At 46.7% G+C, this 25,921-nt stretch overlaps 4 protein-coding genes and 1 pseudogene across 6 annotated transcripts in view; 3 read left to right on the top strand and 2 right to left on the bottom strand.

The window, feature by feature from the left end:
* The first annotated feature begins 2,935 nt into the window (after positions 1-2,935).
* LOC119381314 (uncharacterized) lies at positions 2,936-6,200 on the top strand (annotated as a pseudogene).
* Positions 6,201-8,670: 2,470 nt separating this feature from the next.
* On the top strand, positions 8,671-9,468 carry LOC119381928 (tigger transposable element-derived protein 6-like). Its single transcript, XM_037649678.1, has one exon. It carries the CDS (start codon positions 8,671-8,673, stop codon positions 9,466-9,468), a length of 798 nt encoding a protein of 265 aa, XP_037505606.1.
* Positions 9,469-14,720: 5,252 nt separating this feature from the next.
* Positions 14,721-19,918, top strand: LOC119383738 (uncharacterized). Its single transcript, XM_037652032.2, has 5 exons — positions 14,721-15,000; positions 15,862-16,009; positions 16,285-16,925; positions 17,526-17,601; positions 18,803-19,918. Exons 1-5 carry the CDS (start codon positions 14,858-14,860, stop codon positions 19,391-19,393), a joined length of 1,599 nt encoding a protein of 532 aa, XP_037507960.1. The 5' UTR covers positions 14,721-14,857; the 3' UTR covers positions 19,394-19,918.
* Positions 19,919-19,930: 12 nt separating this feature from the next.
* Positions 19,931-25,921, bottom strand: part of LOC119383741 (KICSTOR complex protein ITFG2) — an 89,905-nt gene continuing 83,914 nt past the window's right edge. Inside the window, exon 15 of the mRNA XM_037652038.2 lies at positions 19,931-20,060. The gene's annotated coding sequence lies outside the window, so the exon portion shown is untranslated. The remainder of the gene's footprint in view (positions 20,061-25,921) is intronic.
* Positions 20,298-25,771, bottom strand: LOC119383740 (uncharacterized). 3 transcript variants are annotated; one of them, XM_037652034.2, is made up of 5 exons: positions 25,568-25,771; positions 24,580-24,644; positions 24,032-24,105; positions 23,767-23,877; positions 20,298-22,617 (listed from the first exon to the last, which is right to left on the bottom strand). In XM_037652034.2, the coding sequence occupies exons 4-5, from the start codon at positions 23,856-23,858 to the stop codon at positions 21,276-21,278; spliced, it is 1,434 nt and encodes a 477-aa protein (XP_037507962.1). In that variant the 5' UTR covers positions 23,859-23,877; positions 24,032-24,105; positions 24,580-24,644; positions 25,568-25,771; the 3' UTR covers positions 20,298-21,275. The 3 variants fall into 3 exon arrangements, with proteins under 3 accessions (XP_037507962.1, XP_037507961.1, XP_037507963.1); XM_037652033.2 differs by having other exon boundaries at positions 24,032-24,644; XM_037652035.2 differs by lacking the exon at positions 24,032-24,105.

Here is a 25,921-nt window from a genome sequence, read left to right as displayed (position 1 = left end):
ATTCCCACAATCCACCAGGGGTTAGTCTCGCATCTTCACGCAGAATAAAAAAAAAAATTAGAAAAACAACGCATACGTCGAGTGTTTAGAATTTCGCGGCACGCAGCGCGAGGCCGCCATTGGACGGCGGCGCGCTCCAGCTTTTCCTTCCTCCTATCTCTCCGGAAAAAGAGCAAAGCCTCAAGTGCCGCAATCGAGTTGCTCTGCATTTCCTCTGTATTTTTGTGCCATGGCAAGCCCTAAAAAGCACAGTTCTGATGTTCGAAAGTTCAGAACTCGCCACAAGTATGGAGGGAATAGCGTCAGACGCTTCTCAAAGTGACAGCGATGGACGATGACCCCGACAGTCCGACATCGGATAGGCCTAACACCGACACCGAACCCCGCGACAGTGGTCGTGAAACTGACGCTCCCGTGGAATTTATCAGTGCATCTCAAAAGAAGATTGCATTCTTTAGGAGTGATCCTAGACCGGTAGGTGCTCCTACTGTCAACACGATGCTTTGCGAAATCGACACGCTCACGGCACTTGTGGCGGGTTCGGCATGCCCAACTTGCCGCGAACGGAAGCTCGGCGTCCGAGAGGCGGCTGGAAAGCGCGAAGGACTTTCGACATTCCTCGAACTGTGTTGTCAAAATTCCCATTGCCCCGAGTCTACGCTTTTGTCCACGCACACGTCGAGGCGGATTACGTCGACCAGGGACCAAGGGACGAGCGTTCGCAATGACAGCAGCAGCTCACGCGACAACTTCGCCGTAAACGTGAAGGCAGCTCTGCCAGCACGTGCTATAGGCGCAGGCCACGACCAACTTTCGCGATTTTGTGCGATTCTCGGACTTCCAAGTCCAATGCACCACAAAACGTTCAACGGCATTTCCAAAAAGCTCCATGATGCAGCAATGAAGGCAGTGAGCCAAAACTTGGACCTGGTGCGAACTATCACGAAGGACGCAGTCGGCAGCAGGGATGTGCCAGTCATGTTTGACAGCACCTGGCAAAAGAGGGGCCACAAAAGCCACAAAGGAGTGGGCACAGTCGTGTCACTGGACACTGGGCTTTGCCTCGATATTCAAGTTCTTGCCAATTACTTGAAGGTAAACATTAGACAGAAGTCTGTCTGGTTGGGTAAGTAAACTGAGATAACTGATATTTATTATTATGACCGGAAGATTTCGGCCCTTTTAGAGGGTGACGCATATACGCAGCTAAAAAAGGATCCGACGAAGCAAACTCAGACTCAGCTAAACAAGCTACTCTCCGAAATTTTCAAGCACCACCCACAATTAAAAGCACTCTACCCAAGTCTAATCTGCTGCAACGGCTCCGCACCGGGTTTCTACGGACTACCCAAAATTCACAAGCCTGGCGCCCCCCTCCGACCGATCGTCGACTTCACTTCCTCTCCATGCCGAGCCCTTTCAAGCTTCCTGCACCAAATCATCGCCCCTCTCACCCGGAAGACCCCAACTCATGTCCGCGACTCCAGCCACTTCGTGCAGCTAGCATCACAGGTGAGCATCGACGAAGACGAGAGCCTGGTCTCGTTCGACGTCGTATCTTTGTTCACCAACGTGCCGGTACCCTTATCTGTGTCATGTGCCCGTGCTGCTCTTGAGGGTGACGATGGCTTGAGTCAAAGGACCCCGCTCACTATTGACGAACTCTGCCGCCTACTGGAATTCTGCCTGTCCAGCACGTATTTTTCCTACAAAGGAACGATTTTCAGGCAAAACAGTGGAACCGCAATGGGAGCCTCCATCTCTGTCACAATGGCAAACCTGACCATGGAACATATAGAAGGGAAAGCACTTGGCTCCTTCTCGCCGCGACCCAAGCTCTTTCTTCGCTACGTGGACGATTGCTTTTGTGTCGTGAAGACATCTGAAATTGAAAACTTCAGGCTGCACCTGAATTCCATTCACCCAGCCATACAGTTCACGGTCGAGTGTGAACACGACCGCACCCTCCCCTTTCTCGACGTCCAGGTGGCAAGAAGGGGCAGTGACTTGGAGTTCTCCGTTTACAGGAAGTCGACGCACACCGGCCGATACCTTCAATACGATTCGTCCCATCCCTCCACCCACAAGACCTCTGTTGTGTCCACATTACTTCAGAGAGCCAAAAAGATATGTTCCACTGACACGGAACGCCGGAAAGAAGAGGCCCGCGTAATTGCGGACCTCAGAAAAAACGGTTATCCGAGAAATTTCATTCGGTCCGTCGCCCGCCGCGCAGAGCAAAAGAGGTTACGCGACTCCCAGCCAGCATTGACGAACAGCTCTCCAAAACGCGTCTCGGTCCCATACGTCCAGGGAGCCAGCGAGGCGTTGGCCCGGATTTTTAGAAAAGAAGGTGTACACATCGCGCACGTGCCTTCATGCACGCTGGGCCGCTTCCTTCCCCGCCCGAAAGACCGACCAACAAAGGACAGGGCTCCCGGCGTCGTTTACAAAATACCGTGCGCTGATTGCCCCTCGTCGTACATCGGCGGGACCAAAAACTTCCCCGAACGAATTAGGCAACACGTCAACGACGTCCGTAAACTCAACAAAGAACGCAGTGCCGTCGCCGAGCACGCCGAGACGTTTGACCACAAAATAGACTTCGACGGAACGGCCATCCTGGAAAGTGAAACCAAGTGGAGGAGGAGGTTGCTACTGGAGTCGTGGCACATACAGAGGACCACTCAAAATATCAATCGTTCCCTCAGAACTCTCCCCCCAGTGTATGCGCATGGGCTACACTCCGCGGTAATGCGTGGGGTCGTTAACCGCCGCAAGAGTGCCTTAAAGAGGCCGCTGCCAAGCCGCCGCAGTCCCCCCTGAGGAAGGAACCAAGCTGGTTCCGAAACGTCGGGCTTTTACGTGTTTTCGTAACTTTGGTTGGAGAATAAATATTGCCAATTACTGCCATGCTTGCGGCAACCACAAGGAGATGGGGGATGATGAAGAGGTGTGGCAAGCTTTCCATCTTCCCGTTTGTGAAAAGAACACTGACTGCTCATCCCACGCGATGGAACTGTCATGAGTAAAGGGGGCACGAGGCGCATGCCGAGAGGCGGAATGTGGCGATGGTGTGCGCGGCACGGAAATTCCCCAATAATGTGCACTAATGCCATGTCCATGCACACCACTGCCCGGGGAAGGGCGCGTGCCACGCGACCCGAGCTGAGGTGACGGACCCCAGGAGAACAGGCAGTCGTTGTTCGGTGGAGTTGGAGAAGAGCAATTTGGTGCAAGCCAGCATCGCACCCGCGACAAGAGCAGCAGGGCCAAGTTCTGGAGGCAGCAGCACGAGAGGCTCGGGAGGTGGTTGTCGACCTTGGTGTCATCCGAACGAGGCTTCCTGGGCTTGCGGCAGCCTCATCACAGCAGTTCTCATGGCATCTGCGGCCCTACCCCAGCTTGACAAGACGACGGCAGCCCACCGACAATCACCTGAGAGCCATGTCGGTAGTTGGATCCAGTGGCACTGAGGAGAGGCCGACAGTTAGGCTTAACTGGGAAAGACCGGTGTTCTCGACAGAGAACGAAGCATCGGCGATGAAGATGATCAGCGAGGTGGCTGATCAACGACGACAGCCCTGAGACGTCGACAGGAGCTTCGACGACGGGACAGGGCATCAACGTTGGTAACGAGCATAGTCAGCAGACACCACGAACCGTAAGAATGTTCAACTGGGATAGTGATAGACTGAGAGGCCATAGCGGCCAGACTTTCGAGTCAGGAGGGATTAAGCATAGCTCGAATACCTTGTGATGTTAGTGAGTGCGCACTAACTTAGTATTTTCATTAGAGCTGTGTGAATAGCAAAATAATGGGTGCGAAGTGAATTCGAATATTGAAGTGTGAGTGCAAATCGAATCGAATATTTTTCGAATATTTCTAGAATATTTTTCTAATACTTCAAAGCGAAATTGCAGAAAAAAAAGTTAGAGAGGATTCCTAAGCATATTCTTATGAGATAGCAACAAGAAAGTGTGTCTTTTCGCTAGGTTGATGAAGCACTGGCGGGGTGGTGTTTCATAGTGGTCTTATCAAGAATGAGGCAATGTATAGAGGCCGAATTCTATTTATGTATATGATTCGGTGCAACCAAAGTGTTGCCGACAACACTTTACATGTGATAGGCAAAGACGCCATTTCCTCAGCCTCTCCTCCTCTTTCAACTTCTGTGGAAGCCCAACTGATGTGGCAGACAAGGGTGTGCTCCCTTCAAGTCCGGAGTTCCAAATCTGCCTCGTAGACATCGATACATAAGAACATCTGAAATTTTGGATGCTAAAAAGCTTCGGCTTCCGATTTTTCTGACTTCCTGCCCAAATTTCAGGTCCAGAAAAAGCATTAATTGAGCCCCCACCTCTGCCACATCTTTCATCTCCATGTCGAAACCAGAGTTTTCTTGAGTTAGTACACTTGCGACCGTAACGGAGCTTGAAAGGCAGCTTTGCCGCAATACGAGGATGTGATGAGGTGAAGCATACTGAAAATCAAGGGACCACTTCCAATCGGACGTTGACTCTCTCTTGGCAAAGTTCAACCGTAACGGAGCTTGAAAGGCAGTTTTGCCGCAATACGAGAGTGTAATGAGGTGAAGCATATTGAAAATCTAAAGGGGTCACTTCCAATCGGACGTTGCCTGTATTTGTTTTTGGGAAGTTCGAATAGTTCGAATAGTAAAATTCCAGCGCGAATCGAATCGAATAGCAAACACTATTAGAAAAATATTCGAAATTTCGAATATTCGCACACCCCTAATTTTCATACTTGTTGCCTTTTGCTGTAAATTTGGAGTGTGCGTGAATTTTGTTTGCCGTGGTGTGTGACATAAAGGGTGTTTGTTGTGCCACCCCAGTCCTCCCGTCCCTCTCTCTCTCCCAACTCCATCCCACGTTGCAAGCGCTCCCGAGATACGTGACAGGAACCTGCAGCAGCAGTGAATATATGGCAGACGACTTTGTCATACGAGACTCCACTGTGCTTCACGAGCTTCCTAAGTAATGGAGACAGCAAGGCCAACACTGCACTCTCTGAGGCAAATGTATACGGTGGCACAAGAGGAATGCACCAACCGTGTGTCAAAGCACTTACGAACTGTCCTGCGGAAATTGGCAACGCCACTGCCACGAGGCGAAAAATTCAAAGATGCTACAATTCTGAAGCTACAGACATACTACATGATAGCCATCACGAGCAACAAGGACAGTTTCCGAAGTATGTACACTGCGATATGGGCATCATATTTTCATTGCTGCGCTAGTGATGGTGCCAGCAGCCACAAATTTTGCCCTACGGGGCCAAATTCGTGGTGCAAGCACAAACGTGCGGAAGCACTGGCGAAGCCTGTACCATGCCACACCCCACTGTTGACAAAAGCCCAGGGATTGGCAATTATGCCCATATACAAGCACCTTGCCGAGAAGAAACTCCTTACTCGGTGCCTTCATGGCAAGACGCAAAACTCAGCCGAGTCGTTGAACAGCAAAATATGGCTGCTATGTCCCAAGACCAAGTTTGCCTCCAGAACTACTGTGGGAACAGCCACCGCTCTTGCTGTACTTTGGTACAATAAAGGCCACAAGGGCTTTGAACAAGTGCTGGAAGAAATTGGAATTCTTCCTTCGCAAGATTTGGCCACACATGGTGACCAATGTGATGTTGTGTGCCTCAGGAAGATGAACGTAAAGAAAACAGCAGAAGCGAGGGCGCACCATCGCAGCATAGCGAAGAGAGCCACGACTTTAATTGCTGAACCAGCAAGTCAAATGTTTGGAGTTCTTAAAAAAAAAGGTCATACTTTTTTTTTGCACCGCGAACGAAACATTGACAGCGGTGACAGCTCTACGGACCTTACAAGTAGGGTACATAATTTGTGTGACTGCATGTAATGCAGCAAACATCCCTTTAATAATGGAATTAACGTGTCATGGCACGCACACATATGTTGCTCAACAAGTGCGAACACATATGTTACAGAGCTGTCTTGACAGACAGCGCATGTAAGTTAGAAAACAATGCTTTCACTCTCACTTCAACAATCTCTGAAACAGTAATAACACTAGGCACACACGACCATCATTCGTGTCTGCCGCAGCTAGATCACCTGCATGATAGTGTGTGTGGGCCTCCATGCATTCAGCAAGCGCAGAGCATGCAAGTTTGGCCTGGCAGCCTAAAAGAGGAGACAAGCCCACCTGCACCTCCTCTGACCCTGCACATCTCATTTCCTGCACCTGCAATACTTTGGCCATGCTGCATGGCTTTGTATTGCCTATGTCTTGTTTTTGTCATTCTTTACTGTGCCAGAATATCCTGTATCATTAGGTGTGATTGCAAGTGATCGAGCTTTTGCGAGAGTTTCTTTCCGTGCTATGCATTTGTGGTGGATAGTATAGCGAGCAACAGCGTGTAGTCATTTCACTCTCGTCATCATTGATCAACAGAAGCAGTGACGCTTTGCAGATCATGAAAAGTAGCCTCAAGATGAAACAACTGTTACTAACAGTATAAGCTTGTTTTCAGTGCAATCTGAGCAGGACGATAACACATGATGGATCCCAGTGGCAGTGAAAACAAAGCCTTCAGACAAAGATCTTTCGGCTATCATACATTTCAGGTGAGCTCACTGTTTTGCGAAAACTCGTTTTCATTGCTTCACATATGGCTTTTTTGTCCAATATAGTGCAATTGTGTTTTTCCCATTAACTATCGTGGATTTCCACGATAATCATATCGTGGTTCTGGGACGTAAAACCCCAACAATTACTATATTATCATCTAGTTGCAAGAACTTTTTGTCGTTTAAATTGGTATGCAACAATAAAAATCATTGGACTAATAATAATTGTTGGGGTTTAACGTCCCAAAACCACGATATGCTTATGAGGGACAATCATCAGACTAGACTATGCCGTAACGAGTGACGTAGCCAGTGACAGTGATGCATGCCGATATCATGGTTCTTTGTCGAAACTAGTTTTCAAGGGCAAGACAAGAGATAATAATCTATTGGAGAAATACACGGCGAGCATGTTTTAAAGGCCTAATTTTTATTTTTAAGATTTATAATACGCGGAGTTTATGGCAATCGAAGCAGTATTGTTTCACTAGTGGTGACATACCAAAATAATTTGGCAACAAGCTTCAAATGAGTCTTCAAGGGGGAGATAAGAGATTGGAGTCTACGGAAGAAATACATGCAGGATTTTTTTTTTCTTTTCGTGCGGTATAATTTTCATATTGACTATTTATAATACATGAGGTGCTATAACGATTGAAGTAATACGGTCTCACTAATGGTGACATACCGAATAGACTCTGGAAACAAGCTTGAAATAGGTTTTTGAGTTGACTCATATATGAAGTAAATGTAAAGTAGACCAGACACTTCGCTGGAAACGCCACTGCACTCCTTTGATGCTTGTGCCAGGTTCACCATTTGCTAGGATGCTCCCCACTGGCTGGCCCTTTGCCAGCACAACACCAATAAAGACATTATTGTGGTTCGTTCGGAAGCTGAAACCCTCCGCTGCCATTGTACAAAAGCCAACAGGCCCAATCTGTGGCCAGTCTTCACCTTTTTCAGGAAAACAAGGGCCGCCACCAATGTAGGCATGCTTGTGGTTTCATTGGGTGATAAGGTCCTCCTCAGCTGGCACCAATTCTGAAAAGGATATCAAGCTCCGTCTGTGGCCAGTCTGTTAGCTCTTATCCAGAAAATGAAAGGTGCAACCAATGAAGGTACTAATATGGTTTCATTGGATAATGAAATCCTAGTAACTGGCACCAATGCCTCAAAAGACGTCAAACCCTGCCTGTGGCCAGTCTGCTGGCTGTTATCCGAAAAAAGTGAACGGTGCAACCAATGACGGTAGTGTTACGATTTCACTGAATAATGAAATCCTACGTAACTGGCATCAATGCTGCAAATAACATCAAGCTCCGCCTGTGGAGCTGTTATCCAGAAAAATGAGAGGTGCAACCAATGAAGGTACTATAATATGGTTTTCGTGGATTATGAAATCCTTATAGAGGGCACCAATGCTACAAAATACATCATGCCCTGCCTGTGGCCAGTCCTCTAGCCCTTATCCAGAAAACTAAAAGGAGTAACTGATGAAGGTACAATTATGTTTTCATTGGTGGTAAGGTCCTGCTTAGCTGGCACCAAAAGTGCCAAAGACATCAAGTCCTGCCTGTGGACAGTTCGCTAGCCCTTATCCGAAAAGCTGAATGATGGAACCAATGAAGGTACGTTTGTGGTTTCTCTGGGTGATAAGGTCCTACTTAGCCAGCACCAAACTGGAAGATATCGAGTCCTCCCTGTGGCCAGTCCCTTAACTCTCATCAGAAAAAAATGAAAGGTGCAAACGATGACGGTAGCATTATGGTTTCACTGGATAATGAAACCCTACATAACTGGCACCAATGCTGCAGATGACATCAAGCCGCGCCTGTGGCCAGTCCATTCGCTCTTAGCTAGAAAAATGAAAGGTGCAACCAATGAAGGCACTATTACTGTTAAACTAGACAATGATATCCTATGCAGCTGGCACCAATGCTACAGAAGACATCAAGCCCTGCCTGTGGCCGGCAAGAGCAAGTCGCCGCGCTGCTTCAAGAACGCGAAGAGCCTCCCAGTCCGATACGCGTTCAATAAGAAAGCGTGGATGGCGCGGGACCTTTTTTCCGAATGGATTCGCGCATGGGATGCCGAATTGCAAAAGTCAGATCGAAACATTTGTCTTCTGGTGGACAATTGTTCCACGCACCACGTCGTCAGCCAGTTGAAAAGGATAACTGTCAAGTTTTTGCCGCCCAACACCACGGCAAGGTTGCAGCCTCTCGACCAAGGCATCATCAAAGCATTCAAGGTCGGATACAGGCGATGTCTGGTGCAACGGCTCCTGATAAACCTTCGGTTGGGGGTCGAACCGAAAATCGACCTCCTTGGAGCGATCCAGATGATGACTGGGGCATGGAATGATGTGAAAAAAACCACAGTTGTAAACTGCTTTCGTAAAGCTGGCTTTCTAGCGTCACCTGACGACTTCGAAAGCGACACCACAGCAGACAACAACATGGGGTGCCTCGAGAATGACTTTCGCCAACTCTCGGCGTTTCCGGGTGCCATCGCCGATGGGGCCACTGCAAGCGATTTCGTCAGCGCTGATGACGACGTGCAAGCAGTTTCGGACCTCACCGATGCTGAAATCGTGGCCGACGTCGCTGGTACCGATGAGGCGGACATGAGCAGCGATGATGATGCTGACGACGCGTCGAAGAAACCCTGCAACGCTGCAGAACTTGCGTCGGCATTCAGCCTCATTCGCCACTGTTGTGGCGCAATGGAAGGCGATGGACTTGGCTATCTGGAGGGCCTCAGCAATATTGAGGATGGCCTCATGAAATTCATGGCTGACAAAAAGAAGCAATCCAAGGTCACGGACTTTTTTCATGCCAAATAAAGTGCGGCTGTTTTCGTGTATTTTTTTGATATTCTGTGCAAGTCGGCAAGCTCCTGCTTGGCACAGACTCTGGAAACCGCTCCGAGACTCACCGCGCTACAAGGTAACACTTAAATGGACATATTTTATATTTCGAATTATCGATATATTGAACTATTTTGCGATCCCCTTCGAGTTCGATATATCCGGGATCGACTGTATTATCGATGGGCATTGAGAACTCACCAGGGATACATTGAAGACATGCATAACGCTGTTTGGGTAACCATTTATCAAATAGCATCTACTGATGCAAACCCACGGCACTCACATAGCCCAAGTAGTGATGAGTCCTAGTGCAAATATAACCGAGCTATTGCCAAGCAGGAGACTCCTCCCAAGCAAAGGTCAGACCTTTTGTCGTAAATATTCTTATGGCACGTGCAGCGCAGAGCACCGGAAATGGACAAACCACAATGAAGGACATTTTTGAGGCGACGAAAATATCGGACAGAGTGATGCCAACAAAACATGGCAGAGACACTTGAAAATGAAACTCGTGCTCACAACAACCGAAGCAGCACAAAAGTCGAAGGCGACATATGTGCGGTCAGTACACAATTTGTACCGTGAATTGAAAATGAACAGCCCAGAAAATATGTAGCAACAGTACTGACAATTGGGCAAGTTGGTACAGATTCAAGGTGCATCAACACCAGGCTGAGAAAGAACAACTCTGCATTGCGGAGTAAAGTGCGCACACATCTCGTTGACCATTGCAGTTCATTTGGCTGCACACCATTGTTCACAGACACAAAGATTCTTTCGACAGACAGGCAAAAAAATAAACTGGGAAATAATTGAAGCCTTCCACGTTAGAAATATGGGAGCCAAGTGTGTGAGTCAGCCGTCCATCACAACATCAGATAAGGAAGTCGCTTTCTTGCGGAGCACATGTAGAAATCCCGTTACAGATGAGTGACGTCAGCCTCAAGTTTGTTACCAGTTTGCTATTTGTTTTGTTTACATGATGCAGAATTGTTGAATCGGTTCTTATCTCTTTTTTTGTCGTAGTTATTCAAGTCCGCCGCAGGGAGGCGCCTGTGGTTCTTGAAGATAAAAGTGCATTTTGTCGTTTCTGATCAAATAGTCCTGAGTTTGCGCCCGTGGTGTACATTTCTTTATTGTCCGTGTGTGTGTTGCGCAGCCGGTCATGAATAGCCCAGGAAACATTGCTTTATCATACGACGGCTCATGGATGATGCGTGGCCACTCGTCCCATTCGGCGTAGGAAGGTGATTGAGCTGTTCATAGGGTTCATGTTCGACTATGTTATGCTCAGCAATTCTTGTGCTGGGTGCACACGGGCACCCTTGACCCTGCCTATTAGGCTTGGAAAGAAGGCCATGCACGCCAGAAGAACACTAAAAAGAAAGCTGGTGAGATGGAGGTCGAAGCTGCATTGATCCTGTTCCAAAGGTCACTGCAAAAACATAAACTGCAGTATATGACCTCGTTGTCAGATGGCGACACCTGCACTTATCTTGCCTTACAAGAAGCCTGAGTATATGGGTACATATTCGTCGAAAAAGAAGATTGCGTCAACCACATTCATATGAGAATGGGCACTGCACTGCACATTATAATTTCAAAGCAGATGTCGCTGGTACCAAGAGCCTTGGTGACAAAGGTAAACAACAGCAAAAGGCAGAGTTTGGCTAGTTGGTTTGCATTCATATTGAAACAGCGCAAGAGACATAGGACACAGTCTTTCTGTGTCCTACGTCTTTTGCACTGTTTCAATATGAAAGGTAAACTAACCGGGGAACTAATTACCAAGCTGCGTAGCTACTATGGCTGGGCCTTAAAATTGCACAAAGGTGATGTGAAGGCCATGCATAAGGCAGTCATGGCCACATATTACCGTAGTATAGACCCTTTTCATGTTTACAAACAAGCCGCGCGCGCGTCCTAGTGGTGGTCCCGCGACGCTTCCTGTCTAGCAACTTCCGCCTGACTGGCTCCCGTCTCGAGCAAGGATTCCCGTACAAGCAGGCAGCGCGCACCCCATCGCGGATGTTTTCTTCGTAGTGCGCGTTGTCGTTTGCACCTCAGCACTGCTTCACAACCATGACAAGTGAATATTTTAAGGGCCTGGAAACGAGTGCACAGCATCGCTACCAAGACAAGCTGCCCTTCGAGGGCCAACAGCTGCCGGACCCGCTGGATGACTATGTCGTGCAATTTACTTTTTCATCAGGCCCGAGAAACTTTCCGCCTGTAACAGCAGCGGATATTTTCATGTATTCAGTGGAGGGTGTTTGCTTCTACTCAAAGGAACAATTCAAGAACCACAAACTGAGCGACGCTTACAATTCGTTCCTGAGTGGGAAAGTGAAACGTGTGATGTCGTTCAAGGCAGGCAAGCGCGGAGTCGGCGTCTGTGGAGGCCAGCCAGCAGCTCTCAAAAACGTACCGGCTGTGGTGCATCGTCAAAGACGACGGCACTGTCGTCAGCGCTCACTGCACGTGCATAGCTGGGTAAGTGCAGTTTGCTGTCTACTCAAAAACGCGATTTACATTACCGCATTGTCAAGTGCCGATGATCGACCGTAGAAGCTTGGCGGCTTCTAACACAAGACGAGTGTGCTTTTCGGTGAGGGCAACATGAAAAAAAAAAGATGCTTAGATTTAGGCGCGTGTTATCTAAGATCCACAGGTGACCAAAATTAATCTGGAGAGCCCCTCTGCTGAGTGTCTCATAATCATATCGCGATTTTGGCACATAAATCCGAACATTTTTTGTGTTGCCATGTGGGTATGTAAAATTCTGCGATAATTATTTGTTTTAGTTAGCTTGAAACTATGCAAACAGTTCGTTGTCGCGAGAATGAGTGTAATTAAGTAAATACTAGTTTTTACTTCTAGACAAGGTAGCTAACGTACACAGCATGTATGGTGGGCTCAATGTTCAGTACGGAGTTCGTGGTGCAAGTCACAATGGTTAAACACCTATTTATTCAAGAGCACTCCCTAGCGCTTAATATGTGTGCCAACCCTTGTTTCAGACTTGGAGAATGCTGCTCACATGTGGCTGCTCTATTATTCAACATAGAAGCAGCCATAAAATATAGGCTGAATGACCCTTCCCCAACAGAGACAGCGTGCAGGTGGTCTAGAGGGCCCAGGAAATCCACGTAACATTTTAATAAATTTATGCATGTTACTTATTTCAAATCTTAGGAAACCAGCAAAATTCAGTGCCCCTGTGCTTCAAGTTTAGAATGAAACTGCTCTGATATTGTGATCTGCTAGCAGCCTGATTAGCTCACATGGTAGAGCAACTGCCCTGGAAAATCGTCGATACCGGGTTCGAGTCGTGGACCAGGGTGGGTTTTTCTTTAAAACCATGGGGCTTTTTGGTATACTATTCACATTGATTTCTCTTGGAGTTCTTGCTACAATCCTGCTACGATCCCTTTTATAAAAAAGCAATAATATGTATTTTCAGGTGACCCCCGTCAGTGAAATAAATTTTTTCAAGACGAAGCCTGGACAACAGGTTCCTGAACATGTCCGAAGGCAGCAAGCGCCTATCCCGACATGGAGCTCCGATCAGGTGAAAACCTTCCTGCAGCACATCAAGGTAATTTACAAGACTTTCATTACTTCTGGTGAAACTTCAGTACTCAAGCCTTCAGAATTTGCATCATAGACTAGATATTTTATTCAGCGTGACTTAGATTGGAAACAACAGACTCGGCCCTCCGCAACGACCTTTTGGTTTGGTCAAACTGCAGAAATCTAGAGCCAAGTCATTTGCCTATCCCTGAGGCACTGTCATTCACTTTGTCTTTTTCAAATAATTCATGCTTAAAGAGTGTTCGGCCTTACAGGCAACATCGGTGAATGTTTTTCTGCCATTCGCAGACATTTTCCCCCAACACACTTGTGTTGAGCTGCATGACGGACAGTGAGGGCACAGATTTTTCTCCGGAAACTGCAGCAGAAGAAAGGAAAACTACTCACCAGCACTGTTCGTCTCCATCAGCAATGAGGGAAATTTATGGAAATGCCGACTTAAAGGGGCCCTCCAACACTATTCAACCCCCCATTTTTTACTTGCGGGTTGCGTAGACTGATGGCTGGGGATAATTTTAGCATAAGTTTAAGCACCGATATCAAATTATTTAGTATTTTAATCACGCGTTGAAGTCGCTACATCGCTGCTGACCGCATCAGCGCGTAGTGGCGCTTGCCAGAACTATTGCGGGCGGAAATGACGAAGATGGGCGCTGGCCTATGATTGGATAAATGTAACGTTAGAAGTAATAACGGCGTTGCATCAAAGTTGAGATTACTATTGTGTTTCGTTTTTCTTTTCTGTGCTTTTTCAATGAACTCCAAATAGCCGCCGTCGCAACAAAAAATATCACTACAACCACAAAGTACGACAGAGGCGCCGGTTGCCATTTCGCCTCTGGTTGCTCTGGCTTTCCTTTTTTTTTTTTTTTTTTGCCTGCGCCGGTCGGATGTCCATATGAAACGCTTGCCCCTCTTCCTTCATTTTGCGTCTGTACGTTTGCGAGCTGCCTCTTTCCGCATGTGCGGTAGGCTCATGATTGTTGTTGAAACGGTGCAAGTAATCCTCTTCGTTGAATTGTTGTCGCTGCACACTTGTAACTCGTCGGGCTGCTCACCGAACAACCCGCGTCGGGGCGACCGTGTTTAACCGCCCATGCCGCTCCACAAATTCCCTTCTCAGAATGAGAAGAGGGAATGACATGGAATGTCGTTGTAAGGAACAGCAGACAAAGCCTCCCCAGCCTCGCTACGAAGCAGTAGCGCCCGCTCAAGTTCGACAAGTCAGGAGGAACCACGTTTGTTACTATGGCAACGACGTCAACAATACGTTGGAAAGGAGAAGCAACAATGGTGTGCGAGCTTCCCCTACGTAAGAGCTTTCAGCCCATTTCATTGGAGCGCCATCCGACGTCACAGCAGAGAGTGAAATGTGGTCACGTGACCCCGCGAAAATCGAGTTGAGGGCAGGCATTTTTTTCTTGTATTTTGAATTTTCTAAATTGAATAACTTCGTACTGCGTGCCGCTATCGCTGCCGTTCTTGCTGCACTAGTTCGTCCGTACTTCAGTCTACGCAATCCACGAGTAAAAAATGGGGGGTTGAAGAGTGTTAGAGGGCCCCTTTAAACGGTGCAAGAAATGTGCAGCTAAGCAAGGAATGCTGCGCAGAAATAGACCGATCCCACAGGCCAGTTTCGCGACGCCACCGCTGCCGCGGCAGCCGCGGTGCATGCCGGTACTTGTAGTCGTCCGGGCGCACCAGCCAGCCGAAGTGCCTGAGCGTTCCCTTTTCGATAGATTTTTCGGTCGTGTGGAGCCGTCTTACGATGGGAGGATTTACGTGCTGTGTTCCTGGATGCTACAACAACAGCACAAGGGATAAAGGCTTGGGTTTCTACGTCTTTCCTAAAGAGCAAAAGCTTCGGGAGACGTGGATTCAGCGTATCAACAGGGCTGGACGGGGCGGCAGGTAAGACATCTTATTAAATGTATAGTGCCGCTTTGAAACTAAATAAGCGTATTGCGGTGGTTTTTTTTATGTGAATGTTTAATCATGAAGCTTAGCATACCAAAGAATATGATCTTTGCTCACTCTGCCTGCGTATACTCTTACCGGATAGCTCAGCCGCGGTTCGCGGTTGTGCATGCCGGTCATTTTTTAGCGCATCTTCCTTATTCTAGCGTTTTTTGTTACCGCTGCGTACTAATATTATTATTATTACGAGTTGTAGTGCTGAGGTCTTTTAGTTTTCCATGTTGCGCAAGTGCAGCACCGCGTACGCGGCTTGCGTTTTTTTTTTTTTTTTTTTTTACAACGCAAGTGGCAAGCATGCAGGCATAAGGGGAAGGCAAGCTCATTGACGAGGCTCTCCTAATAGCTCTACCGTACATCGAGACCTTACTTTTTAGAAACGACGTAACGTACTTCACGGCACGCTTGCAACAACTTACCCAGAACTCGTTGTGCCAAACGGCGATTAGCTTTCGCGGATCACCCTCGATGCAAACGGTGCCTCTGTAATCTCGTCCTTTCCGTAAAATAGTTATCTGGTGCATGCACGCGGCCGATTTCGCTGCACCTATGCAGATGAGTGGCACAAACAGCTGTATAATTTACCTGTGTGTGGCGTTGTCGAGTGAGGCTGAAAATTAAAATTACATTTGTCATTTGCCCTTGACTGATATGGAACTTTTTGTACGTTAATCAAGAGAAAGTGATACTGTTGTCTTGCAGTGGTAGCATGCAGACTGGACATTTAAAAGGAACCTGAAAACGCAGTAGGTGATGTTCAGTGTCATATGAAATAATGCTGGAACTTTTTGTGCTCAGGTTCTCCAAGTTTACGCCTACCACGGGACACCGAGTATGCGGTGCCCACTTCGAAGGAGGAAAAAAGACTTACATGAACAGAGTGCCCACAATCTTCCCGCTGAGACCGCAAAAGGTGGAAAGGAGGCGACCACTCATAAGGACACAGGTAATTTGAGCGCAAGCAATGCAGAGAAATAGCATTACGTTGTTGCATATGCACCACTGAATATTTTGTTATGGCTTAATGCAGGCAATGGCTACTTAAGGGTTGCGCTACTGCGTAAGGGTTGCGCTACTGCGTAAAAAAAGCAATGATGCCGAGTAAACTTAAACTCGTGTGAAGGTATAAAATGCAGTATTGGAAATCTCACCTGCAGCTGCACAGTGTGTTGTAAAAATCACTGAAACACATGGCTTTCTTTTTTCATTTTCCCCTGACAGCCGGAACTTCCCAACAGTCCAACTGTGGCACCCCAGCACGACCCAGAAGTCTCAGGCTCTGCCATCACTAGTAGCAGCAGCGACAGTGAAGACACCGCACAGCAAAGCACTCTACTCATGGACCATGCCTACAGCAGCCAAGAGTCAAGCTATGACCAGCTTGCCAAGAAAGTTGCTTGCCAAAATAATATAATAACTGAGCTAGCAGAAAAGGCTGAAGCTGCTTACGCGCATGTTGAAGAGCTCAACCGCCAGCTAAAACGCTCTCAACAGGACCACGCTGAAGCAAAAAAGCTATGTGACCGCCTTCAGCAGAAGAATAGGTGCTTGCGGCTTGAGCTATCCTGTATGCAGAAGAAAGTCAAGAGGTGCAAGGCTGAAGCTACACAAAAGATTGACATCACGTATGAAGCCCTTGTAGAAGATGAAAAGAAGCTGCGGTACTACACTGGCTTTACATCCAGAAAGTCCTTCGACAGTTTTTGGTCCCTACTTGAACCAGATGCGAAAAAGCTGCGGTTCTGGCAGATGAAGGAAACGGAGAACGAGGACCGGAACTTCATCCTGCCTTTGAAGACACAGCTTGTGCTCGTCCTGATGAGGCTACGGCTGGGCCTTGACGGCCTTGACCTTGCGTACAGGTACGCTGCCAACGTTGAAGTGTTTTTTTTTGCATCAGTACTCATTTTTGCCTTTGCATAAGGTCCAAGTGGAGTGACTAATGAAACTCTGTTACCATGCCAATACATTTACGCGGGCATACTGTGTATAATGTTATTTATGAATATGCTGTGAGGGAAACAAGCATAACCCAATCAGCCCGAAAGGGGCCATGAAGACAAAATACGAGTTTGCTTTATTCAAAAGATTTGGTATTTTGTAATACCCTTAGTGCTTGTCCGGGAGCAAACGAACTTTCATTCACTGAGAAATTCAAGTTTAAGCCAAATTTCAGTGTTCCTGCCGAGCGTAGCTGGTTTTGTTAGTTACTTTGTGCATAGGGGGAATGCAGCATGCTGTGTATTCGTACGTTCCTCAAAATATCAGCAATGGTATGCAGCACTTTTTCACTTATCGTTTATAATGAAAATGACTGGAAGTAACAAGGTGCTTACACAAAAGGAATTCAGTACCGTTTAAGCATCTTCTGCAATGACATCTTCATTGCAACCGTAGGTTCTTTTGTTTGTGCTGCAGAAAATTACTGATGCGCATTTTTTGCAAATTTGTTTTTCGTACAGGTTTGGCGTTTCTACGTCAACCGTTTCGAGGATCTGGGTAACATGGCTGGATTTTTTGGACAACAGGCTTCGCCAGGTATGTCAGCACCAGTTATCTTTTTTTATTGCCTTTTGTTTGTGGTCTCTGTGATGGCCGCGACAAATTGCAACATTTATGGGAAGGGAGAAAGGGGACTGGATGGAATTTTAGGTATAAAAGGCCAACTGTACACTGATCAGTCGCGTAGCCAGGGTTGTATTTGAAGGGGTGTTTGTCAGCCTTCCCCTCATGGCCAGATATATTAGCCCCCACTACTGCCTTTCTGTCTGTCAAGATACCTGCTAAGAACGTACAGGTAATTTAATTCCCCGAAGCATGCTTTTTTAAGCTTACTGCAAGATTGCTCAGCTTGAACACCTTGTGTTTGCATTCTAAGATGGATCGATTGAATTAAAGTAAATTTCAGTAAAACTACTCGTTAGGCAGTTGGTGCACGCTTGTAAAACCCAGAGCGCAAAAATACAACACAGGCGAAGCACAATGGGACAAGCACTCACTCTCAGCTAAAAATTATTGGAAGCAACGTCACATGTCACCTCACCTTAAATGTACTCATTTCACTTTTTTTATTCTGCGGGTTGCTACATGGCTCAGTGCCCGCGGCGTTGTGCTGCCCAAGGATGCGGGTTCGATTCTCGGCCGTGGCTTCCGCTTTTCTTACGCAGGCAAAAAGCGAAAATGCTCGCATGTTCGAGATTAAGGTGCTCGGTAAAGGTTCCCATCTGATCAAATTAAACTGAAGCCCTCCACTACAGTGCACCTTATAACTTATGTAGTGCCTGTGCATTATAACTCAATAAATCAATCGATGAACCTTCTGGGTCTTACAGCACATGCCCAATGCAGTAAATGATTTTATTTATATGTAATGATGCTTCCAAAAAAAGTTTTGTTGAGAGAATGCTTATCCCAGCATGCTTCTCGTGTGCCCGTGTGTTTTTTGCTAATTTTTAGAGCATTTGTAGATTCATTTGACAGTGTTACAAGCTGTGATGACTCATCTTGCGGTCTCTACTGCAGAGCAGTGCCAGTACTTGTGGCAAAAATCAAAGGTGGAGAAGGTGACTTTTTAAATCGTACATTAAGAGCAATGGGGAGATTCATGTGCATTGAGAATGCAGTCTTAGATCCTTCGCATAGATCCACCACTCTAAGACCACTCCCCCCGCCCGTTCCTAAGCCACTGATGATATTAATGTAAAAAATATGAAAACCCACTTTTCCTTCTTTTTTTCAGGTCCCAACTTGGATGCCTCCCCACCTGTGCGACAAGTACAGGCCACAAGCTTTCACTGACAAGGGCTACACCACTGTTGACGGCATCCTCGACTGCACCGAAATTTTCATCGAAACCCCCTCGTCATTCCGTGTACAGAGTGAGACCTATTCCTCGTACAAAAAGCACAATACTGCAAAAGGGTTAGTTGTGTGCAGCCCGAACGGCTTTGTTATGTTCGTGTCCGATCTTTCTCCTGGGAGGCTGTCTGACAAGGCCCTAACAAAGGCTTCCGGTGTGTTGGAAAAGTTCTCACCAGGGCGAAGTTTGATGGCTGATAGGGGGTTCACCATCGAAGAAGAGTGCAAGGAACTTTCACTGCACTTGAACATTCCGCCATTCATGGAAGGACGGCCTCAACTGTCTGAAGCAGATGAAACTGAGACAAGGCTTATTGCCAGTGTGCGCATACATGTGGAAAGGGTCATTCGGAGGATAAAGACCTACAGAATACTCTCACAGGTGTTTCCAAACAGCATGTCTGGACAACTGAACAAGGTGTGGCATGTTTGCGCACGCTTGACAAACTTTGTGGGTGAGCCATTGCTGTGAGCAGATGTGAGTGAAGTCTGCATGTCTGCTGATAGGCTGCGCCAGTTCGCTTGCACTACATTTGACTACTTTTTTGGCCATGCAACACAGCCAGAAATGGGAAGGATATAGGCCATTGTGCCTGTTCTAGGAACTGCTCACCGTCTCTCCAAGCTTTTTTATTCACCTTAGCCCAAAACAAGGAACAACCCAATCCCTTCAGGAGGGCACGTACGAAGAGCCGTATCCTTCCCGTGCACATTCAAGCATCATAAGAAATGTCCCTGCCTAGGTTTTGTATTCAGTTTATTTGCTTTGTTTACTTGGTCATTCCCTTATTCTCTAAATTTCTTGAGAACTACGTTTACTTGCACGAAAAGATGTGTTGTCTGCATTGACCCCCCTTTTCTTTTTTGTTGTCATAACACATTGCTACCTGTACTGTCATGAACGTGCATTATGCAATAGCCATACTCTCTTCATCTCTGTCACCATTTCAAACAGCGGCACGTTTTGATGCTTTCCATTAAAATCGAAGTGAACCCATGCCTGGCGGTGTCAATGAATAGGTACATACATTTATTTCGATAGGGTAAAAGCTCGTGATCGTGGCCATAGCTGCCCATTGAGAAGCATACTTGTATGGGCTATCACCATATTGTCCCCTTGTGTCCAGCCATCCAGTCTGCTGTGGTTTAACATAAACATGAAAGGTTAATTAACAGGCTGACGTAGCCTTTTAATGCGTGACAGCATTCATTGATAAACTGAAGGTATGTTGAGTGTATCATTTCCTGCATAGAAACCAGCTGCAGGAGGATAATGGAGCTGTGAAGAAACGGCGTTACACAGTGCTCGAGTAAATTTCAAGAAGCCTGCAACCGCCTGTTTTGCAAGAAACAGTCGTCTAAAAATATTTTCCACATAGGGCTCCAGTACAGTGGTTTATTTGACATTGTTTTCGTGCTTCCCGTAAACTGTGTAGGGCCTTCAGGAAAACAAAAAAAAACAGGCCAGAAGGCACATGATAGTACAGGCCTACACACTAGCAGTGGTGGGTAAAAAGTAGGGCCATAAAAGAAGCGGGTCACAACACATCATAGCACAGGCCTACACATTAGCAGTGGTGGGATAAAAGTTCGAATAGCTCATGCCAAGTGACACGTGAGCAGGTGCCTCGCTGTCCCACAAAACACTGATTCATGGAAAGCTGTGGCATGTGTTACCGGTCTGCTTGTTTAATTCACCTTGAATTAATTCAAAATGAAGGCGAAAAGAGAAGTACAGACAATGCAGCAGTAAAAGAGCCCGTCAATGTAACATTACATTGAACAAAGTGGCAATGAAGACAGACACAAATAACACAAATACCCTATCAGTAAAGAAGCAGTTAATAAGTATCACCAGGCTTTTTACCTCCACAGTACGTAAGCAAGCTTAGGTGCCCCGAGAATTTTTTTAAATTCCACATAAGTTGCTGTTTTGGAGCAAGGCCGGCCCTTACAGTAGCACGCAAGCCATAATGGTGTGAATATTAGTAGCAACAATAACGCCAGTGGTGCAGTTTCGTGTGCTTCATGGCATAAATAAGCAAGCCTATGCCTCCGCGAAATTAGCATGAAGCACACAGACGCTTCACACTGGAGGGCCTCACGCTCATTTGTACTATTTTTCCCCAGCGTGGTCAAGTTATGCACGTGAATGATGTACAAAGAAAGAGGGTAGACTGTTCTTGTTAACGCAGAACAAAAATGCACAAACCTCATACATAAACATCTTTGTTGTAGAAAAGGCAATTTACAGGCACAGAAGCAAAACTCTGGTGGGCTACTTCTACTGGCTTGAAGTATTTATGGTATGACAGAACACACGCACAAGCTTGAAAACATTTTCTAGCTTTACTTTACCAGTTACTGGAAATGTAGGGAAGCAAGTAGCTGGAAGTAAAAAATTTGCAACGTTCTATGAATTCCGTGAAGAAACTCTGGTCAAATGGCACGGAGATTTGTCGGCACTCTTCCTTGCTGTAAACAAACAGCACGCAGGTGTTCAGACCAGTCACACCCATCTGCACTTGCACCTGAGTATAATAGCCACTACTTTTTTTTAGTTCCCCAGCACGCAACTGCCTTTTGGCAAAATCTTGAATTTTTAGGGGCACTTTGATCTCAAGCAGCCGTGGTGCGCAACATTTACACTTCACGAGCCCATCTGGGCTTGCACCTAGAAAAGCGTGATGACGAGAGAGGAAGAGGCCAGTTTCAGTCACCTCAAGCTCCACGTGGCTGTCATTTTTGTCCTGAAAGGCTTTCCTGGCTTCAGGCTCACACAGCAGGCCTCTCTTCATGGCAAATGTTGCCCTGCCTTTCTTTTTCCCAACCACTGCTGCGATGAGACGTCGGGGATCATGCGGCCCCATTTTGGTTTGGCACGTCCTGACCCATGTGTAAACTCTATGCGCTACAGATGCAGTGATCAGACCCTCCCTATACATATGCCAAAGGAGGCAAGCACTTTGCAGTCGTGTGGCTGCCTCTACGGCTGTAACTTCTTCGTCTGTGTATGACAGCAAAGCATTCCCCTGTTTGGCTCGCTCCAGCCACCTTAAAGGTAGCCCAGCCACATCTTCGGTAGCGGGGCTCTCAACTTTTCTTTGTTTTTCGGGAAGAAAGTCATTTGCTTCAAGTACGTCTGCGAAGCAATCGAGCCCACATTCTTTGAAGTTTCCATGCAAGTTTATGAGGCTCAGTGTTGACAGATTCGAGTCTTGTGTTCTCAAGCATGAGTAGGCTGCTCGTTTTTTGTGAAGCCTTGGTGCATCACTGATTTTTTCAGTGGTGTCCTTGGAGAATACAATCTGTTGAAATTGCTCAGTCACTTTTTTTGGATCCCGCGGGTTGTACCACTGCCGTTCACCTTCAGTGCATGCAATGGCATTTGGTACTTCAGTGAGATCATGTTGCGCAATGTGCATCAGCCCGTACAAAACGCAGCAAACATGTTTGCAGACACCACCTTTCCCAGCAACACATGAGCAGCTGCCACTGACAAGCTCCCCATCACACTTAAGCAACTTCACCCCAACACTGTACACTGTCCGTGTTGCCATGGATGCCAGAACTTGTGCCTTCACCACGGTCTCTGCGGTGTCTTCAGTTGAAAACACCAACTTTTGCAGGTGGCCTGATGTGAAAAGCCGCAGGCCAGCATCTCGATGTTTTCTAGCGCCTTTACTTTCAGTGTACCTGCATGAAGAATAAACGTTCACGTTTACATGCTGTGCAGGACTTTTTCCTTCCAGAATATACATTTACACATTCCACCCTTTAGTTAACTGTTGCATAATAAAAATAATCCCACTTTCAGGCCTGCAGAAACAGCTGAAGAAATTTTTGTAATTGTACTTGGCTAGAACAGTTGGCATGAGTACATTCCTGTGCATAAACACCTTTTCATTCCCTACACAAATTTGCACACTCCCACTTTTTGTCCATTGTGCAAGTTCTGAAGATATAGAACTAAAACTAAATTTAAGAAGACTGTCTACTGCAATCAGATATGTAAAAAACTTCATTTTAAAGTGACCTCAAATTGTAACAGCAAAATGGTTGGGAGCTGCGCTAGTTGGCACGTATTCGGATGGGAATCAGTGGAACTTTGTCGGAAACACACGGCACACTGTTGACTTTGTGATTGGGAGCGACGGAAGTAATAGCCGGCGAGAACAAACTTTCAGGAAGATGGGGACGATCGAGTAAAGTCGGGCTCGACTCGATCTGGGCGCTTTGTTACGTGGTCTGAAACTTCACGAAATAATGTGAGGGGAATGGAGGAGAGAAATGCCAGCTTTAATTATTCATTTCTCAGCAATCAAGAGTTGTTGGTCATTGAATAAAAGCTGAGAAAGCTACAAATGGCGTTATTTTCCAGCTAAACACAAAGTTACTCAGACCCGCCGCGGTTGCTCAGTGCCTAAGGCGTTGTGCTGCTGAGGGAGAGAATGCAGGTTCGATTCTCGGCCGCGGCGGCCGCTTTTCTGATGGAGGTGAAAAGCAATAACGCCTGTGTTTTCAATATTCCGGCGCACGATAAAATCCCCAGGTGGTCAAAATTAATACGGAGCCCTCCACTACGGCGCGCCTCATGCCTGCATTGCATCGGCGGATTAAACCACACAATCAACAAAGTTACTGAGCCTGTAGCGTACCACTTTAATAAAGAGAAGAATTTTTGCATACTACAGAGCCTACAAGATGGGTAGAGCTTTGTGGCACTAGGAATAGTTCAAGAAACGTTACACTTTCTGAAACATTTGGGTGTCAGCATGCTCTTTTTTTCCCAAATAGCACTCATCAGTTTTAGAGAATCATGACTGCCGAGTTAAGTTTGCATACCTGACAATGTGCTCCTTTCCAAAGTATGGGTTCAGGGAGCTTGTTTTGCAGGTCCACCCTTGACTGTTGTGGTTGTGTAATACAGATGCCATGGCACAGCATTACACGGAGCTGCAAAAAAAAAAAACAGAGCCTGAAGGTTAGTTTAATCTGAACATAGCCAGCTAAACTTTCTGCTAAGCCAATACACTTTCTTAGATTACATATTTTTATCAGGGCGTTACCCTCTATTGGTGGAACATACAAACATCTGCATGCTGCGTACTCTATAAAAGAACCCCGGGCAGTGTCAGACAGTCGGTGCCCGTTGTCCACGCAGAAGCCAGGCCAATGAACCAGCTGCACGTATTAATAACATAATATGCCTCCACTGCATGATGCTCGTACCCGATGAGTAGTAGTAACGACGTGTGGACTAGTTGGTGTGGTAGCATCATGCAAAAAAGCACAAAAAACAATGAAACGCAGCAGTAGTTCTCATGAGAAGAAAAGAGAAGAAATCGCTCGCCCTGTTTTCAGGACCTTACCAGTACCAAATCTTTAGTCACATGATAGTAATCCCATGACAGGGACTGCACTTTACTAGTGCTGAGATAATCTTCACTGTTGCACATACTGCACACAGTAAATACTCTTAAGAGAAAAAAGCTTAGCGAAGTAGAAATTACAAAGACCATAAACAACAGGGCTATAACAACGAAAAAAAAATAACTGCAATGAAATAACGCAGGACCATGACAAAAGCCATAATAAAAACGCAATCCATGAAAAGAATATTGATTATTTAAAAATGCAGCCAATGCATTACTGTACCGCAAGAATGCAGTTTTCTAGGCGATGCCGTCCTCCAACCACACGAACCTGCAGCTCTCTGGTAACTGCATGTACAGAGGTAAATACTGTTAACAACGCACGAACGCGTGGCTTTCGATACGTGCAGCACAGCCTGCTGATAGCCACTGGCGTAACCAGCGATATTAGGTGACGGCGCTGCGGCGGCTTGGCATGCGAAAGCTATTGCCCATGCTTCCTTTTTTTTTTGGGGGGGGGGGGGGGGGGCAGGGAGAGATTCGACACCAGAAGTCCCTCACCACGACCGTCGCCAACACATAAAATAAACGATATCTGACGCTGATAACCAGCGAAGTCTGGATCATTTTCGCCTTTGGTATGGTTACTACGTTCCCCTTTCTTTATTTCGGAACTATATACCAAAGGCAATAAAAAGACAGCACTAGTTATCAGGGTAAGATAACGTCCCTTGTTGGCTCCGTATCCTTACATGCGGCTCAACCGACAAGTGCGAATGACTGATGAATGCGTATCACAGCTGCTAATGGAGAGCGGCGCGTTTGCATATTCACGTGCGCGAAACATGGGACGCTACAATGTCAAGAGTTTTCAAAATATAGCGACCGCGTCGTTCGGTGGACTAAAATCAGAACGCCACCCAAATTAAGAATTTCAAATATTATTACTACCAAATGCTGTATGTTGAACGCGACACTCGTGCACGTAAGTGCCGTAAGACACGAAAGGTTCGGCGCCGCATATAAAGCCTGTCCCCAACAGCACGTCACTGTGCAAACAAACGTTGCAATCCCCGAGATGCACATGCGAAAAAAACAGTCGCGCAGAACAACCGCTTACATACATCACTCAAATGAAAACGGTACTCAACAGGCAATGAACGGGTGGCTGTCCTAAGTCCCGCCGAAACGAAGGAGTAGCAGGCACTTATGACCGAAATTCGCGCCGCCTGCTCCCATTAACAGACAATGTAGGTATTGAAAATACTCACATGACGACTTTTTCTTGCTGGTGAAATCGGAGAGACGTCCGCGAAGCTCCGGCGCAGTACTGAAAAAGCGGCGGCCACTGCGTAGTCGCTGTAGTCTGGTTGACCGATTGACTACAACTAAGATGGCGGCGGGGCAACTCCGGAAAACCGGCGCATGCGCTGATCGGCTGGTGGGATCGGTCTATTGAGCGGTCGACCCGAGGGCAGTCACGAACAGCTCGATGGATTCACGAAAGAAAAGGCAGAATTACGGCCTCACTTTTACATCGTGTGCTAGTTGTCAAAGTGGCATCAATGGCGTTGTGGCTGAAATTATGGGCTATGTAAAGACACCCCGGATGTCGAGCATTTCTT

The sequence above is a fragment of the Rhipicephalus sanguineus genome, chromosome 2 (assembly GCF_013339695.2).
Source record: "Rhipicephalus sanguineus isolate Rsan-2018 chromosome 2, BIME_Rsan_1.4, whole genome shotgun sequence".
Lineage (NCBI taxonomy): Eukaryota > Metazoa > Arthropoda > Arachnida > Ixodida > Ixodidae > Rhipicephalus > Rhipicephalus sanguineus.
The sequence above is the reverse complement of the archived record's forward strand: the minus strand, read 5'-3'. Positions and strand labels throughout refer to the sequence as shown.